This window comes from Anas platyrhynchos, chromosome 2 (genome assembly GCF_047663525.1).
Source record: "Anas platyrhynchos isolate ZD024472 breed Pekin duck chromosome 2, IASCAAS_PekinDuck_T2T, whole genome shotgun sequence".
Taxonomy (NCBI): Eukaryota; Metazoa; Chordata; class Aves; order Anseriformes; family Anatidae; genus Anas; species Anas platyrhynchos.
Window position 1 is genome coordinate 145,566,075 of NC_092588.1, and position 19,397 is coordinate 145,585,471.

The window sequence follows — 19,397 nt, forward strand, 5'->3', positions numbered from 1 at the left end:
AAAGCTGGTGAGGGGCCTGGAGAACAAGTCCTACGAGGAGTGGCTGAGGGAGCTGGGCTTGTTCAGCCTGGAGAAAAGGAGGCTCAGGGGCAACCGTATCGCACTCTACAGGTACCTTAAAGGAGGCTGTAGTGAGGTGGGGGTTGGTTTATTCTCCCACGTGCCTGGTGACAGGACAAGGGGAAATGGGCTAAGTTGTGCCAGGGGAGGTTTAGGTTGGATATTATGAAGAACTTCTTTACCGAAAGGGTTGTTAGGCACTGGAATGGGCTGCAAAGGAAGTGGTGGAGTCACCATCCCCGGAGGTCTTTAAAACATGTTTAAATGTAGAGCTCAGCGATATGGTTTAGTAGAGGACTTAGTGTTAGGTCAGAGGTTGGACTCAGTGATCTTGGAGGTCTCTTCCAACCTAGATGGTTCTGTGATTCTCTGAAATCAAGACATGCACTTAAACAGAGGTGGTTTTTTTGTGTTTTGTTTTTTTTTGCAATCATATCAAACATAACATCATACCTGGTACTCAGTTTTATATACAAGTCTTATGACAGTCTTTACAACAAATCTACTTCAGAGGTTATTCAAAACCTGAACACAACATTATTTTCAATCTTACCAGCCTCAGTATTATTTACAGAGATTAATGCTATATCCATTTTTACAATAATTAGAGACACATCATATAACTTTATTTTTTTATTTGACAAGCAGCAGTATCATGTTCGTTTTTTTTATTTTTTTTTACATTTTAATGTAGATACAATTATTAGGTTATCTGTCATATTACAATATTTAGGTTTTTTTTTTTTTTTTTTTTTTTTACTTTGTCTTAAGATACATTAAAAAACATCAACTGCAAACGTGAAAGGGAAGGGGGGAAAAAAAAAGCATGGTACCCAACCAAATTTCCACATTTCAGCAATACTTCACTCATTCTTTTAGTAAAGTTTTAAGAAATGTCATAATGACATGAGCTTGAAATATCTATAGGCATTTTCATTGACGCTCATGACATGGCACTGGTGATGTTGTAAACAGCAGAAAAACAGGGGCTGCCAAGTGACCAATTATGGAGGCACAGGCCTGCCTCTTCCCACAGGAACACACCAAACAGTGACAGCAATGATCTCCTCACAATCATACCTGCAGGATAGCAACATCATGCTACGTAACTGTATTCGTCTGCAGAGGCCTGGCTTCGTTCTATGTACTGTTTGTCTATCAGAACTTCAATACACTTCTTAATCATGCTGATACTTGGGTTAAACCTAGCTCTTGATTGGCTAATCACCTGCAAAAGAAAGACAAGTTCCATGTGTTATTTTCATTTACAACAGTTATAAATGCAACAGGAAACTCACTAAGCACTTCAAGGAAAAAAAAAACAAACAAGAGTTTACATTTCTTTTAAAGACAAGATTAAATAAATACAGGACAGTTAATTTATAACAATAAACAAAGCATCTCTGTACAGTAGTGTAAAGAGACTTAAACTGACTGCTTAACTCATTGGTTCAGTTTGCGTATTAACCACATTTTTTCAGTCCTCTTGCTTGCTTAATTTGTTCTGGTACAAGTGAGGATAAATATCCAAATTAAAATTGATCTAACATTTCTTCACTTACTATTAGTAGAGTTTAAGCAAAGTGAAAGCATTATAAAACCAGCTGTGTCTTTTCCAGTATCTATGCTGGCTCTTCCTAGGTTAAGTATCTTTTACTTCCATTTATATACTTGTGTTGTTCTGTAATATTTAATGTGTGGACTCCCAAAAGGCTTATGAATTTGTGGACTTGCCTTCAAGTCTTACTTGGAAAATAAATGCCAATAAATGCCAACGCAATAAATACATTAATCTTAGTTTTCACAATAGTTTATACAATTATAAATGGTTAAATTTCACTTGACCAGATTTCTCAGAACTATTTCTAAACCTGAACACAATTTTCCTCTCATGCATCACCACCTTTGTTATTATGAACAGATAGAGAAGACATTTTCATTTAATAAAGTTTTGTGAATCCTGTGTTTTCTTTATAGCATTATAAACAGTAACTGACATGCATGCAGATAAATAGCAAATTCTCCTAACGTCGGACTAGGACCTTATAATAGGAGCTTATTCATTCTTTATTAACAGTTTAAATTCATTAAAAATGCAACCTATCATCAGAGACTGTATTGCACTAGGCAATCAAATTTGTAAGACAAAATAAGGTTTACTTTTAAAAATTTATTTTGTGAAGTTACACTACAACATTGCTGTCTCAGTTGCCACCCTATTATGATGTGAGCTAGATTTGTTGTGTTTTGTCTACTAAATTCCAGCCCACACCTGGCCCTGAAAGACACCAGAACAACTGAAGCAGTGTGAATGGAAGCACTGACATCCTTTTCCATACAATTTGAGACTATTAGGATGAGTCTTTATTTATGTCACTAAAGATCCTACAATTTGGCAAGTTCAATCCGGCTATGCTGGAACTTTTTAACAGATACAATAAAAAAAATATTTATGATAAAAACAAATCTATATGTGCATTACAGAAGAAACAGCAGCTGCTGGCTAAACTTCAGATCTCTCTTAATAGTTTTGAGTTCTGTGCGTTCTCTTCTAGATAAGCGAGGAAATGGCGTGTAGCAACAGAATATGTAACTTGGACAGTTTTTCACATTAAAGTTTTGTGGCCAACTTGTAGAAAAGAAAATTACTATTACTTTCTCCTTTCTACTTCCTGGCAGTGGGAAGTGAGGGAAACGAAAGACCTAACTACTCAAGTGTTAGAATATATTTAGCCTGTAGTTTCACGTTTGTTCTGTAAAGAAAGTGATTTTTATTTCAGCTGGATTTCCTGTTTTCTTTACAACTTTTCATGGCTGGCATTGTCCCAGCTCCAGTGAGGAGCTGGAGCTCTCTGTTAGCCAACAGAACTCACCAGGTAAAAATCACCCAGCAGAACAAACAGAAAGCTCAGAAGAGATAGTTTTGTTGGGCTAGCAGCCAACGGTCTGGTAAGTTCCACAGCAGTTCAAATGAGATGAAACTTGGTGCTAACAAGCTATTAGATCAGCTCAAATTTCACCTAATTTCAGCCTCACTCAGACTCATTGTCATAACCAATACTTCATGTATTATTCAGGACAGTTAGATCTGAAGACAGAATTTTGTATTAGTAGGTTTGTTGTTTGTTTTTTTTTGCAATACAGGTCAGTCTACTGAGAAAGCTGAGCATGTTCAACCTAAAACCACCTAGCAATCTGGGCTTACTCATTTAATATAAAGCAAAACAAGTTACTGATCTCAATGCAGATGTAACTAGGTAAAATTTCCACCTACCATGAAGTTTTCATTTTTAGCGCTAAATACTCAAAACCTGTCTCCCCACAATTTGCTCTGCAGTCTGGCAACAGTTTCTGAAGTACCCAAGAGTCCATCTGTATCCTAGACTGCAGCGTAGATATCTAACAGATTTTGAAGAACCTAGCTCATATGTCCTAGTTAAAGTTTAGCTGAGGAAGCATGAAGATTGGCACAAATTCAAACAGCTAAAAATCACGAAAAATCAACTCTAATGGATTTTTGTACTGCTTCACGTTACTGCTTGAAGTTCTACAGTTGTTCATTTAAGATGACATCAGGTCTCCACAGTACATTGCAACATAGATAAGGATTATTTAGAAGTCTAGCCTTCAGTTTTTACTTATATTCTGGGGGGATTAGAACATTAAATATTAAAAACTGGGAACTACAGACTAAATGAATAAGGACATGATTTTCGTAAATTTATATGTCATAAATTTAGTTAAAAGATAGGGTAAAAAAAACACTACACATTGATGTGGCTGGTGATAGATAAATGGAGCACAAACTTTATTCTGTACTGTTTTTTTAAGCTGACTAGTTATCAAGATACTCACTTTTCTGGAAAAACTTGAAAAATCTCCTGATGTTAATAGACTGTACTATTCTGCAAGAGTACTGCACGAGCAAAATGCAGCATAAACATGTCAGATACTGCCTCCTGAGCTGGACAAAGGAAAAAGTAGTTTTTCTGTTTCTAAGCTGTTCAAGTTTGTTCTCTCTTCCACCATTTAAACGGGTTTCAATTAAAGCACACTTTGAAAACTTTTTAAAGTTGCGAATATGGGGGAAAATAATTTCAAAGATAAAACAGGGCTTGCCTACCATTTTCTAGTTTTAATATAGAAATCTTAGAGGATTTCATCATGATTGCATGAATTTAAGTAATAGAAGAGCAAATAACTGAAGATTTTGAGAAGTAATCAAGGCCTATGCTTCCTCATCTTTTACATGTTCGAAATCAGATTTCTTAAATTAAGCTTGCTTTCAGAGAGTTTGCGTACAAACACTATTTATTTAAAGATTCAAAACCTTTCATATGTCTCGTGTTACCAGTCAATATGAAAGCTCTGACTTATAAGCTCTCTGTAGCTGCTTATTTCGCTTAGGAAAATAATAAAAAATAATTGGTAACTATGGTAAACTGTTTTCTCCATCACCACAGGACATAAAGAATACAGAAGACCTCAAAATGATGGAATGCCTCTCCACCACATTCAAAATGGACCAGAAAAGCAGGAATCTTTATTTCCTCTCCCACCAATCTGCTCTGAGGTAGTTATCCAGCAAAGCTTGGGAGACACAAGAATGACTTGGAAGGTTGAGAAAAACTAGGGACTAGCTGGTATGAGTGAAGGTTAGGTTGGAATAGGAAATGCAATTAGGCAGGCAACTATCACAGATGGAAAAGTAGAAGAAAAATGAAAGAAACAGCTCCTTTTTCTAAGCCAGTCCATGACAGTTCACAGATCATTATTTTAGAATATTAAAAAACTAGACAACTGTACTGCTAGTAAAATAAAGATTAAGAGGTGCTTGTCTACATATTCAGACAACTTTTAAAATGTAAGCCATGAATTAGAACAAAATCCAACTTTACAATTAGAGCTCCAAATTGGCTAGGTACTTCTGTGGAAATGTAACATCTAGAATATCCATACTCAAATGTCTTCAACTGAACCTACAGCTCTGGCAACGATTCCCATAGGACACAACATCTGCAGGCATAGAACCAGCCAACTGGAAAGAGCAAGCACAGAAACGCTTAATGCTTTAGTGCTAAGACATATTTACAGGTCTGAGTGATCACAGGTAAGTGCCCCGGTGCTATGGTTCAAAGTAGATTCCATTGGAATTCTCATCAATTTCACTGAAGTATTAGTTTTGACATTGGAGTTTTGTGGTCAGATGTTTTATCCAGCTATCCTGAAGATTTTCCTCAAAATCATGCTTAAGAAGAGGATTTTTCTCTTACCTCCTGAATAAGAGCATTATGTCGCAACACTTTACGTGCTTTCATGATACGGACTATAGCAGCTTGAAGATACATTTTTCTATCTTCATCTACAGCGCTTCTGGTCTGTTCCATCTCCTGCGATATAGGAAGAACGGTAAAGCTTCAAATATAATAAGATCAATAAACACATCATAAAAGTACCTTGAATCTAAACTTTTTACTTTATTAAAAGTATTAAAAGTACTTTATTAAAAGTATTAAAACTAATATAAAAACCTAGATAACGATCAATGTAAAACACTTCTGTAAATCAAGAACACAAGGTTTCATGGAAGTCAGCAGGTAGATAGGAGGAAGCCAGCCAAATCAGATTTTGCTATGGTGAAAAGTGGGCAAAATTTACTATACGATACTGAGTTTATCAGCGCATACACCTCTTGTATATATGTCTATGTCTTAGGAGATATAGAAGGAACCTGGATTATCGAAATTTGAGTTGATTATAGTTGATAAAGGATGCAAAACCATATGAAAACAGAGTTCATTGGCGCTGCTGTTTCCAGAATAAATTACTTTTATAAACACTACTAACAAAAAAAGTCTCACTAGATAAGACAAGGTGAATGTCAATTCAGTTTGGTACAAGAGGAATAGTTCTTGTTCATTTTTATTTCTTATTCCCCAACCCATTTTTTTTTCTACCTGTACTTTAAGTACAGAAAAAATTGCAGTGCTTAAACTGTAAACTTAAACAATGTTTTCACAATGATGTAAATCTTTACAGAGACCCTTTTATCTGCTTTTATTAACCTAATACCATCAATTCAATTTTAGAAAAATAAGCTTCATAAGCTGTTCAATCTACAAACATCAAAGAATACTTGCCTGTGGTGTGTCTTTCTGCATTGATGTAGTAATTTTAAATTTTGTTCGTTTACTGCTGAAGTTCATATTTAATGAAAATGTAGACTCTGCCTCTACATCTTCCTGCAATAAAGAATCTTTTTAAAAAACGGAAATGGAACCAAAAACGAATAAGCAGCAAGGATTTACCAGGATAACAGTTTACTTAAAAAAATCACAGGTAGGGGCTTGCATACAAACAATTTCAGTGGATTTTTAGGTGAAAATTCTAAAGAGCCGCCTGAATTAGGTTAGTTTTTAAAGTTACAGTTTAACTAACCTAGAAATCCAGTCTATTTTACAAAACACTATAAAGAACTCTGATACACATGAGTACTGTTAGTAAGTCAATATTATGAATAGAATAGTTCCAGTCTGAAGGGGCCTACAAAGATCACTGTCCAGCTGTCAGACTACTTCAGAACTGACCCAAAGTTAAACTATCATTAAGAATGTTATCCAAATTCCTCTTAAACATGGACAGGCACAGCGCATCAACCACCTCTCTAGGAAGCCTGTTCCAACATATACCTACCATCTTGGTAAAGGAGTTTTTCCTAATGTTTAGTCTGAACACTAAGAAAAACTTCTTTACTGAGAAGCAATTAAAGCAATTTCAGTTTTAATAATTGAACAGCTGTTTTAAGTTCTGGTTTAATACTTCAACAGTTTATCTTAGTTGGAAACACTCTCCTTTTAAACACATTTTTGTCCCTGCAAAGAAAGTAGGATTTGCATTTATTTATGGCAGAGCCTCAAGAGAGCAAGCTATTACTTTCACAAACATTACTAAAGTTGCCTTAAAGAACTTAAGGAAAAAAAACTAAACATTTTATGTTGTATCAGAAACAGTTGATGAACTGCAACTTCTACAGTTCCACAACCGTATGCAATTTCTCTTTTTTTTTTCTCATCTGGATCTCAATTTTTTTCCCCTACATATGTCAAAGTCCATTTCTTTCAATAAATTGTAACTATTCCCAGCAGTCCCAACACCTTTGCATTCAACTAACAGGATGACCTGAACAATCTTTCCAATTTCCAGGCAAGAGTCTGTACAAGTATTACCAATTTCCAGCAGAACACAGTTACCAGGCTTCTTAGACTTTGGAATCTTGCCAAACTATGGTTGCCTCAAGAGCAAATACTTGAGCAAACTGTTAAGCAAACACTGTCAATAGTTATTTACAAAATATACCAAATACTATTACTTTTAATTTTATATTCTGCAGACATTCTGTATTAGAATATAGTATCTAGTAATAGTATAGAAAATTTAATATGAAAGGGCAAAGATCAACAGCTTTAAAAATGTCTAAAAACTTTAGTACTGTTGTGTTTATTTGAGTATAAATATATTGTTTAGTTGAGTGTAAAACAAAACAAAACCAATAAAGATTTTGTCAAAAGTTTGTTTAAAAAAAAAAAAGAACAAGCAAAAGCAAACTGCAGTATATAATACATTGTACTTTGCTGTGCAGCTCAGACATAGGTAGAGAGAAGTCAGTATATTTAATTTCACTGCTTAAGCCACTGAATTTCACTGGCTTATCCAATGAGTAAGCTGACAGACTGCATACAGATCAGCTTTCAAATTGCTGGATGGAGTGCAAAGAAAACAGAATTAGGAAATATGTTTGAATACAGCAGCCTGTAAGTTAAAGAACCAGAAAATGCAGTGGTAAACTTTAAAAAGTAAAAGGATTGGAAAGCTATACCATTCAATCTTCAATGACATATGCTTAAAGAAACTAGATAAACCTTATATGGCAAACATAAATAAATGTAAATCCTTTAAATAATGGGCAACTTTCTAAGATGATGAAAAATCTCACTGTTTTCTGTAATAGCTCCCAGTGTTATATTTCACCCATGGTTTAACAGACATCTTCCCAGCCACTGTTCCAACCTGAGCTCATTTCTAGATATTGGAAGCATGTCCTATGCTTCAGCCAAGCATCAGATCTTCCTTGAGATCTCACTTTCCATTTTCTAACATTTTCCTGGTTAAAAAAAAAAAGCAGCTATCAGAGCAGCTTTGGATTTCTTCTCGTAAGCCAAGTGAACAGCTTATCAGTTTTTTCTGCTTGATACTATCTGAGTAACTTTGGCTTTCTGGGCTAGCTGTAAGTGCATACTAAAGTTTGTACAGTATGCAAAGGCACTTCTGTAGCATTACTTACGTAACAGACTTTGGTGCCCTTCACTGCATGGGGAAAAAAGGTAAGTGATTTGATGTCATACAGAAGTGTGAGGCAGAGTCGGTAATAGTACCTGTATGAACCTTCGCCTTAACCACAAACGAAGCTCAGATATTATTATTATAACTCCATGAAACTCATGGAATGACAGCGTTTGGCAAAATGCAGCAAAAATCCTCTCACACAAGCCCTCCTTGCTCTCTGTCCTCCCTCCTTCTCCTGTAACGTGTCAGCCAGGAAGTATATGGTTGCTGTTACTTTCAGTCTCTTAATCCCACAAATTTATTTTAAGGATCTCTTTAAGGCACTTTGATTTACTACGCAGGCTCCTTCCCATGATCCCACTACTTTGAAAGTGATGTATTTAAAGATAATTTCCATCCAACAGTAGTGAGTTTAAAGACACATGGATTCAACAGGAACAATAAACAGTCCTAGTATTATTACCTTTTTTGCAGACCCTGCTTTTATAGGCATATAGAACAAAGATGGTCTACTTCTTCCCCTCCTTCCTTATAAATATTTATAATTGCTAACAAGGCCCATAATATATTTAAAAAAAAAAAAAAGAGCTGATTGTTTTGTATTAAAAAAGCCCTCGACAAACAGTAGAATCAAAAGACTGAAAACATGAAACACTTTTATCATTACTGCATACCTTGTCTGAGTCATGGTTGATCATTTTGACATCGAGTAAGGATTTGATAGTTTTTGTCAGTTCCTTCTCATTCATTTGTGTACTGTCCTGAAGCTCCTTGTAACTGACAGTTTCACTGTTGTTGAAGGCAAGCAACACTGCCATTTGGTATGTTGTGACCATGGCTACATACGGTTTGCACAAATAATTCATTTTTACTTCACCTGTAATGATACAAGTAGTATTTTATAAACTGATTAACGTGCTGAAAAGACACCTGAAGCCTAACTGCTAGAGCTACTCATACAGTTCCTACACACATGCAATTCAGACCTCAGTATGGCATGGGAACATGAAAACCGATGTTGTAAATTTAGGCACATACGATATGGTTTGCAAAAAAAGAACTCTGATTAATTATGAATACCACAACAGTGATGTTTTCAGGAGAAAACTGAAAGCGTTGAATTTGAATACTGCAATACAATTTAAAGTAGTAAAAAAAAATCCAAACACCCTCAAGTGCAACACGCAAGCTTCACTTAGTAATAGCTTACACAGAATCACAGAATAGTGATTAAAAAAGGCACTGAAGAATGTACACTAAGGTACAACTGTAGTTTTCCCTGGATTTAACAAATCACAGGTACCATGCAGGTTTACAAACAAATTTTGGAAATACTAAATAGCAAATATAACTTAATGATGCAAAAATAATAAACTGACTTAATATGCAATGTAATGCTCCACCTCCAATGTTTGCCGTCATTTGACCTTTAACAAACAATTGCCAGTTGTACAAAGCGTAAGTCAGCAAAGCGTTTGTTTTTACCTGTACAAAGATAATGTAACCAAGTAAGCTTCCTTCCACTAAAATGTTGACTGTAGAATAATTCAAACTGCAAAACAAGATGAACTTCAGTTAATCACACATACAAACTTACAGTAGTTTAATATCACACTAACACTTCAGCAAAGAAATACTGGTTTTATGCTCACTGTATTAGATACAGACCTTGCTGATAAGTTCATGACAGCACCTTCTTTTAGAAGATGGGTGATCGAGCACCAGTTATTTAGTGAACTCCTTGAACGCATTAACATGCCACTTGATGACTCAATCAAAAAGATTGTTGGGACATTCATACTCTCAAAGCATAAAATATTGTAGCTAAAAGTACTGTAACTCGACTGAATGCAACAGTTCCTCAGTGAAATTCAGAGCATTAATTCTAGCCAGGTGCCCCAAGAATAAGTTTTCTCCTTTGAACTGGCGAAACAGTGAAGCTAGACAAGCCACCCAGACTCTGAGCTTCTTCTGATATGCAAGCCCTTCTTTTCCAGTTTTTCAAATGAGACACAACTCACAATAGTCCTAAATGTTAAGCCCACAAAGAACAGCAATGTGTCATCAATTACCTTCTGTGGATCCCATGTTATTCACGGAATATAGGTTGGAAACTATTACTAAAATCAACTGCCACTTAATGCATCAGAAATAAAAGGAGAATTATTTAAGTTCTAACACTTAGTGGTAAAATGTGAAAAAGCTCCTTCACCACTGAAGCAGACATTTGCCAGTACAATTTAGATCAGATAGCAACTCAAGGCAGCATACAGCAAGTATAAAAACTGCTATATTTTTATACCTAAAATGTACTTCATCATTAAAATATATGCTAGCAAAGCTGAAATACACAGAGTATATGTTTTGAACACAAACACTGTACAGATAACTTTTAGAACAGAACAATATCATCAAAATTAATAAAATGTTCTACCCGTACAAAACAGAAATAATGTTAAATAGCAAGAGAATATTTGGCCAAAGTAAAACCTTTAATGCTTTGAGAATTCTCAAAATTATGTTCAAAGAAGTTTCCATGAGTTTGATTTTGAACAAAATGTGGCTCATACAAAATACACGACAAGAAAGCTGTATCTGCTTTTTAATATACCAAGTCTATTCAATTTTAATATTACTTTTTAGATTATATAAGTAATTGGTTAAAATCATTTGGAATTGTTTTTAAAGTTAAGAATCAAGTCAGTTCACTTGATTGTATTTAGTAGCATTTTCCTCTTCGATCACTGAGTGTAGAAAACAGAAGAAATAAAAGTTACGCAAATACATACATAGAAATCAAGATGTCATTTGGGTGACCTTTCCAAATTTCATATAACTAGAGAAAGGGTAGCCTTGATCTACAATCAAAATGAAATAGCTCAGGTTTTCCTCTGTTAGAGTGATCATCATAGTGTTTTTTTTTTTTCAGTTTTGACATTTTCCACATGTTTACAAGAAGCCTCCTACTAACCTACCATCTGTACACTTTTTTCCAGTTCCTGAGGAATTGCAAATGTAGAAGAAGGAGCCTGAGTTAGAGGCCATGCACCAGCCTAAGGGTATCAGGAAAAATGAAAGCATTAACATTTTCATACAATATATATATCAAGAAAAAAAATAACACCACTAAACAGTTTTACAATGTATATTGTCATAAGACGCTCACCTGAGACCAGAAGTTTTACTGCTCATTATACATGTCCCGGTGAGACAAACTCAGGTAAAAAACACAAGGCATTTTGCATCACTACTACTTAGCGTGCTAACAGGTTAATTTTAAAAATTAAAACTAGGAAAACAAATTATTCCACACTGATCACAAGGTGTCATATAAGAAGTGTTCCTAGTTAGAAAAGTATTTCATTTGTTATCAAAAAAAAAAAAAAAGAAGTACAGGTAACTCAGTAATAATAAACATACATTAGTACCTGTAGAACATATATCTGAAAACTAATTCCCAAATCTATAATCGTGTCTTGGTTTTTGATGAAGTTGTTGAATTTATTGTTGAGATCAGCACTAACACTCATGTCTGTATACATTCGATGAAGCTTGCTGGTAAATTCATAACCACAGGCTTGCTGTGAAAAAATAATTGTAAGAAGTTTCATTGTGAAAACAATACTTATGAAATAAATATTGCACAATCATGCATTTATTACTATAATATGAATATCTAATTTTTAGAAGCGTTATACACTGTTTACAGGGAACACCGAGTATAATAGAAAACAAACGCTATAAAAGAAAATTATCAAATTTATCTTATCTTTGTGCACACTAGTTTAGATGAACAATATAATTTCTTATAAAATTAAAAGATAAAGCTAGTTTATGACAGGCTGCTTGTGCTTTTACAACATAAAAAATGGGCTATTGAATACACTTCATAAACTGCCCAAAAATCATAAAAAAAAAAAACCACACACACCAAAAACCTTGAATATTTAAGTGATAGTTCACAATGTATCTTTCATACACTATGAAATACTTCATTTTTGTTTTCAACTATTTTAAACAGAATCTACTGATTGCTAAGTTATCTCTGGCACCCTCTGCTGCTCCCTCTAAACATTACATTCTCTTACGCTTGTTTACTTTGCATTAGAAGAGGATTATATTACCTTTAGTTTATTAATCATGGCTTCTTCAGAGTCCATAGACATAGACAAACCATGAATTAACCTTTTTGCCAACATTCTGGCATAGAACTGCATGGAAAAAAAAATCAGATATAAGGATTTTTAAAAGTGTAACCATATTCTTTGTGTAAAGTTTAGATTTGAATATCAATAGTTACCTTTTGGAATACATCTTTGTCATCAATGTATTTGAAAACAGTAATGAAACTTGTAAGTTTGTCTTCTACTTCATTCTCTGTCATTCCTTTTGCTGACTTCTTCAACAAGTTGTCACAGTATTTGGCCAGCTCAAGTTAAAAAAAGAGAAACCCAAACCTACTTGTCAAGCTTGAGAACACATGTATACCAAAGTACTCTTAAATTCTACATGAAGGTTAAAACATTAAGTAATTCACAGCCTATAGTCTCATATTCTATTATAAGGGCAGTATTCACAGGTAAAAGACACCAACTACATCCACCAAAAACACAAATTCTATATGAAAAACTGTAACTGCACCTTTTTTTTTTTTTTGCATACCTTCAAATGTGCATGGGGGTTAAGTAACCACTACTGACATACACACCTGATGCTGACTTAGAGAAATGGATATTCGCGTGACAATCCCTGTGCTACTTTGTTTGACAGTTATAAGGAAGTATTATGATTAAATTCTACAATAATACTTATCACTTACCAACTCAGGTGCTTTGCAGATCGACTTGGGCTCCCTATAGTTAACTACTGATGTCAAAGCCTACATAGGAACACAAAGCAAAGACATAAAATGGAAATGACTTGAAACTTTTTCTGTTATGAATTTTAAAATAGTTAAAAAAAATGTTCAGGTACAGACCATCCAAGAGCCTATGAAACTCAAAAGAAGCAATGAATAAAAGGATTTGGATTACAGCTGTGTGAGAATTTGTTGAATATTTTTAAGTTGAGATTTGAGTTGAAGTGGAAAAAGTAGAGGAATAGGAGTTAATTTCAAAAAGCAGGAGAGAGAATTAACTTTCTCTCTTTTGTTTACATTAATTAGAAACTTAAATGCCAAAGTATGAAGGTTTTGGTATACAGCAATAAGTATAGTCTAAAATTATGGATGGAAAGAAACTAAGGAAAGCAGATGAAGATTTGAGAAGCCACACATCAACAGTAGCTTACAAGAGAACACAGCTTGATTTGAAGAACATACTTGGTATGCAGTAAGAAAGGAAAACTATTTTGGTTTTCAGATTTTTGTTAGACTAAAGAAAATTAAAAAATATATTGTTGAGAGTGATTATGTGGAAATTCGAAGCAGTGTGGTACAAAAACCATGGTAGCCGAAGAAAGCCTGAATATGAGGAAATAGAAAAGGAAGGAGATAATGGCAGTTTGGAATTGGAAATTGCACAATAAAGATATCAGAATCATCAAGATTAGTTTATAAGCTATCAAATTTAACATTCAAGCTATCAAATTAACATTTTACATTAATACTGGTCTAAAAATATTGCACAACCATGTTCCTAGGAATTTAATCTGTTTTGTGACTTTAGCTTCCAAATTCAGTAAGACTTAAACTAGTGTGAGTACAGGAAATTACTTCTTGAATTGCTATATCACATTACAAAAAATTAATGCTCAAATAAACCTATGCAGAAAATACTATTATTATTATTAAAAAGAACTGACAAACAAGTTTTTGTAAAATGCCTCAACATTTCAGTATTTGACAATAGGTCCCTAGAATCCCTATGACAAAGGGATACATTATTTGACAAGAAATACGGAAATCTGAAGCTTAAAGCACTATTTTGTAATAATACTGGAGGTGACAATAGTAATTTTGATATTGACCATGGAAAACTGGCAACAGATTAATATTTTAAATATTTGTTGTAATAAAGATCACTGAAGTGAAGAACTGAAGTATTTCAGGAAAAAGTACACTGCCTGTGTACCAGTAAAAGTAGCTGTCAGTCTCCTTTTACTCCACCTTCTGGTAGAAGACTTTAGTTGCACTTGAAAAGTTGTACTGAAATAAGCATTCATTTTAAAATACTAAATAAATAATTTCTCAGTATCACAAAGACAGATGGTTACCTATCAACTCTATTATTGCTATCTTTGTCTCTATGCCTTTCTGGACTAGCCTTGGCTGAAACTTATCAAAAGCTTTGCATAAGACTAATTACAAACTCCGAATACTATAAACACCAGAAAAAGAGCAATGTAATGTATGCATACATCTTATGACTTAAAAATCTAGATAGGTAAGTATTATATTCACTCTCCAGGATAAAAGATACAATGATATATCTGGAAGAGTGGGATATTAACAAATGGATGAGATAAAATGTTCTTCTTTGAGAAGGAACCACCCAATCTTACAAGAATCTGGGCAAGCTCCAGTCCCTTCAGCATCTCATTGGTCCTCTGTTGGACTCTTTCCATGTCTCTCTTGTACTGGGGGGCTCAAAACTGGACACAGATAAGGCCTCACCAGTGCTGAGTAGAAAACCTTTTCCCGAGTTGCCAAAACTCTTGCAACACACAATTTGCCTATTTATTACCTTAAATTTATATTAAGTGGGTCAGCTCCATTTTTGTGTTTTGATTTTTGATTAAAAAGTCTTCCTTTCAGTAAAATTTTAAGTATTACCATGCTTTTCTTTGTACATACCTTTTTTTTTTTTTTCCCAGTACTAGAATTTTGTCTATTTCACTGCATTTCCAAACTAGAAAAACTACATGAGAATTCTATCATTAAATGTGCTGGTGCCCTGAAGAACTCTGGTGAACCTGAAACAGGGTTTCACATTTTGTTTTCCAATGCTTTTTTTTTTTTTTATACTTAATAGGTTAAAATTACCTTGTCAAGGGCACTCATAAAGTGTTGATCACCATTCAAAACTGTGTTGATAAGTTGAACAAATTTACTATGCACTTCCAAAACTGACTCCACAAACTGAGTTGGCATCTAAAAAGGAGATAAAACAGAAAGCAAGTTATTAAGAAAAGGGTTACTATCATAATAATATCAAACATAATTATATCTACTTTAATTGTACTTTTTTTTTCTAATTATTCTTTCTGATAAAAAGTTAAAATCACTAGTAATTAAACCTTTGAGAGGATTGCTTCTGCAGACATACTCTTGTACTAGTGTGCTTGAGCACGTTTTTGAATTAAAAAGTCTATGGTTACATTAAGAGTCAATCACATATTTGAGTCTATACTGTTCCGATGCTATCTAATCTTTTCCATAACGACCGAACATAATTTATGAGCACTTTCAGAAATTGTTAATGGTAATATGTAAATACAGAAATCAAGTGGAAAGCTACTGAAATAAGTTAGCTGTTTCTTCTACTGACTCTGAATACAGAAAGCTGGATGAGACGTTTGAACTTTCCTACGTAGAAGAACAGCTACCAATCAAATTTAGTGTGCCACCTTTCAGCAAAATATTTTGTGTGGAAACAACTGATGTGAATTTAAGGAGCACCTGCACAGATCATATAGCAGGCTGCAATGTAAGAGTGTGCAATGCACTCACTATGTCACTTGACTCCCCAAGTGCATTATCAGGTCACACAGCAGAAACGTTTTGTTGCCAAAGTACTCCACATAGTGGAGCCAAGTATTTCACATTTGAGTTTACCTAGGTAAGGCTATGAATCACCCTCATGGGTCTGCATTGATTTCACTGTGGAGACACTATTAGCTTGAAAGAATAGACTTGGTATACTTATTTTTTTGGAAATCAAAATATGCTACTAAATACTTCAGTCCATTTTCTGAAGGTACACAGGAGCTATGAGGAGTAAGCAGACTCCTGTGCAGTCAACAGAAGTTAGTTTGCAACAGCTCATATCTCTCTATTTTTTTAGACAGAAATACTGGATAGCTAAAGTCCTACATTGAGCACAGATCTAGACAGCAAGATGTATAAATGTACAAAAGAGCTTCCATGTGGTGTTATATTTGTTTTCTCCTCTGAACAGTAATGTTCAAGGAACAAAAATTGATTTGAGTAATTTAAATACACGATTGAAAAAAAAGTTTAAACAAAACCACTTCGGTAGAGCAATTAAGCTACAGTATTTTCAAACGTCACATACAAACATGAAACTACAAAACTATTACTGAAAAACACCACACTGAAATCAGGACAGGATGTCAAGTCTTTACAAATAACACATAGCTCAACTAAATCGTATCACTGGTTACTAACATATGAGAACAGCAAATGTCAGGGAAAAAAAAAAAAACAAACCAAAACAATAGAAAAAAAACACATACAACAAAAGGACCTACTTGCCACAACAGCATTAAACAAGCAACAATGAAAAATATCTATCTGTAGTTGCTTTGGTTAGATCACAACAATCAACTCTCAGGATAGATATGTGTTGTACAGCTCAGATTGCTGATTAGAAACTACAATTTATGCATAAAGTTCCAAACCAATTTCATATAAACAAAATTAAAGAAACATAATATACTAAAAAGAAAAGGGTAAACATTTCATTAGGAATGTCAATCAAATAGGTAATTTCAGCTGCCTAAAGAAACTCACATTTTCCTGAGAAAGATTGCTGGTTGCTCTAAGGCCCTCATCATGGATATGGTTTTGAAGTTCCTGAATCATATGAGGTAAACCACTTGACACAGCACGAAGGAGAGTATACATATTTGCCATGTCTGCAACAGAGATACATTTTTATAGAATATGCTTAGAAACACTAAAAATCAACACTTACAATAGTATCATAATTTCACACAGAACTTTTAAACACTGAAACAAGACCAACTGTTTTGAAAAAAATATTTAACATACACTGAATCACCGACAAAAGAAGAAAAGGAAAGTGCAGGGCTAGTATTAACATTTACTGAGTACTGCCACTGGGACTACATTACTCTTCCAATAGTGCGTATCTAGGATAGACTCCAAAAGGACAGGTAGGCTGGTAAAGAAAAGTATTGTGCTAGTTTATTTTTAATCCTCTGCCTCCCTACGTCTCCCTTAGCAGCAGCCGACTAAGATCAGTTTTGATGTCTTCTTGACATTGTTTTCCTCCAACGGTGGCTTGAGATTTTTCTCAGGTAAGAAAATCTGTAAATAAGCAATGTCTGGTTTTATTAAATTCATGTAAAAAAAAAATCCAAGCCATGATCAGTTGTGCAAAAACTCTTTGAAAGTTGATCACTAGTATTAAATACATTCTGCCTGTGAAAAATAATTTGTTTCACATAATAGATACCATCCTCCATGCAAGAATAACTATTCTTTCAAGGGTAAAAGGCATGTAGTTATCAGGAAGCTTTTTTTTTTTTTTTTTTTTTTTTTTTTTAAAAAAAAAAAGGGGGAATATAAATGTAAGAACATCTGCTTCTGTAAAAAAGGATTTGGGAGGAGAGATCACAAAATTCAGGACAATAAAAAGTGGCTATGGAAAGAAGCCAAAATGTTTTATAATCCTGACCCATCAAATGAAGATGAAGAAATCTGTAAAGATAGAGCCACTGGTTTACAAATGAAAACACAAGCATAAAATATGATTAATTCTACAGGACACAAGACTTCAGTGCATTTTTAAGCTGACTATGACAAGGAAAGGGAAAGAGTTTCAGCCAAAAGAAGGCTTGTTCACAGTAAAATGCAAAGGAAGACTTAGACTGTATATTTGGGAGAATGATGACAACTTGAAAGGTAAAAGAAAAACCTCATTTTGAATTGAATTGAGTTTCTCAATGAGTAATATATATCAGCTGAAAATGGTTATGCACATCAAAGTTCACTGAATAAAAATAATAAATTGCAATGCTAAATGAATAAAATAAAAAACATTTCATGCTTTTTGAGATCGGTAAGTCTTACCACTTCTTTTCTCTTGTCTGATAATATTATGACATTCTGCATGTAGAAACTGCAAGTGATCTGCTACCATTCTCTGTTGGCATTCATGAATCACTTTGCCATATGAGCTCGGATGCAAATATTTCCGACACCGCATTTCTTCATCTTTTAATCTACCTAAAACCTACAGACAAGTTTTTAAACTGAGAGCAAATGAAATACTAACAAACAGCTTAGATCCATGAATACAGAACAGTATAAATACATAGAATAAGAGACAAAAAGAGACAGAAATGAGTAACCAAAGGGTAAAAATGAACTCGCCCAAGATGCTGAATAATTGAATTTGCTGATTTGAATCAGGCAGTTACTGAATTAACATAATCTTCTATTTCTCAGTCACTACTGGAAATCTAATAGCATTCATTAGTCCTCAAAATTTCTTTTTCCTTTGACTTTGTGACCAATTTCTCCTACTACACTTCTTCTATTCCTTCTGAGCAAGTATGTACATAATATACATATGTAAATATAAAAATCAATTTTCTGTTCTAAACCCATTTGCTTGTACATAAACATGTACAGATCTACACCTGAGCTATTCAGAAAAACTCTCTTTACAATCTCAATGAATGAAATAGGTATTACCATAAAAGAAATCACGAATATCTGACATAAAGGTATTTTTAACTGGTGAATATGAAAGGATGCTAGGGAGACTAGCACAACTGCAAAGCACTAATAAGCAAGATAAATCTGCATTTTTTTGTGGTTCAGTTGAAGCCTTAGCCTGTCCCTGAATTTCACCTCAGGTGTTTAACTATTACATTATGCTTCTTACAGTTACAAGCAATCTCCCAACCTTATCTTCAACTTTTCCGTCTTGTTACTGTGAACAGCACAGCACCAAGGACTAACACCTAGTCTTATATTAATCTCTGCCTTCTCAACCACGGTACAGGTACCAAAACTTGACTTCATAAACCGCAAAACAAAATGAAAATATATAATCTTCAGA

The 19,397-nt window shown here is 34.1% G+C and overlaps 1 protein-coding gene across 6 annotated transcripts in view; it reads right to left on the reverse strand.

Annotated features, from left to right (window-relative positions):
- Positions 1-794: 794 nt before the first annotated feature.
- CUL2 (cullin 2) overlaps positions 795-19,397 on the reverse strand; it is a 46,391-nt gene continuing 27,788 nt past the window's right edge. For all 6 annotated transcript variants that reach the window (XM_072033807.1, XM_027450502.3, XM_072033806.1 and 3 more), the window contains 13 exons: positions 18,401-18,563; positions 17,096-17,220; positions 15,386-15,493; positions 13,223-13,282; positions 12,704-12,832; positions 12,528-12,614; positions 11,832-11,984; positions 11,379-11,456; positions 9,889-9,955; positions 9,078-9,280; positions 6,201-6,302; positions 5,334-5,450; positions 795-1,288 (listed from right to left, as the gene is read on the reverse strand). In XM_072033807.1, coding sequence (XP_071889908.1) covers positions 1,157-1,288; positions 5,334-5,450; positions 6,201-6,302; positions 9,078-9,280; positions 9,889-9,955; positions 11,379-11,456; positions 11,832-11,984; positions 12,528-12,614; positions 12,704-12,832; positions 13,223-13,282; positions 15,386-15,493; positions 17,096-17,220; positions 18,401-18,563 — 1,524 coding nt within the window. In that variant the 3' untranslated portion in view covers positions 795-1,156. The remainder of the gene's footprint in view (positions 1,289-5,333; positions 5,451-6,200; positions 6,303-9,077; positions 9,281-9,888; positions 9,956-11,378; positions 11,457-11,831; positions 11,985-12,527; positions 12,615-12,703; positions 12,833-13,222; positions 13,283-15,385; positions 15,494-17,095; positions 17,221-18,400; positions 18,564-19,397) is intronic.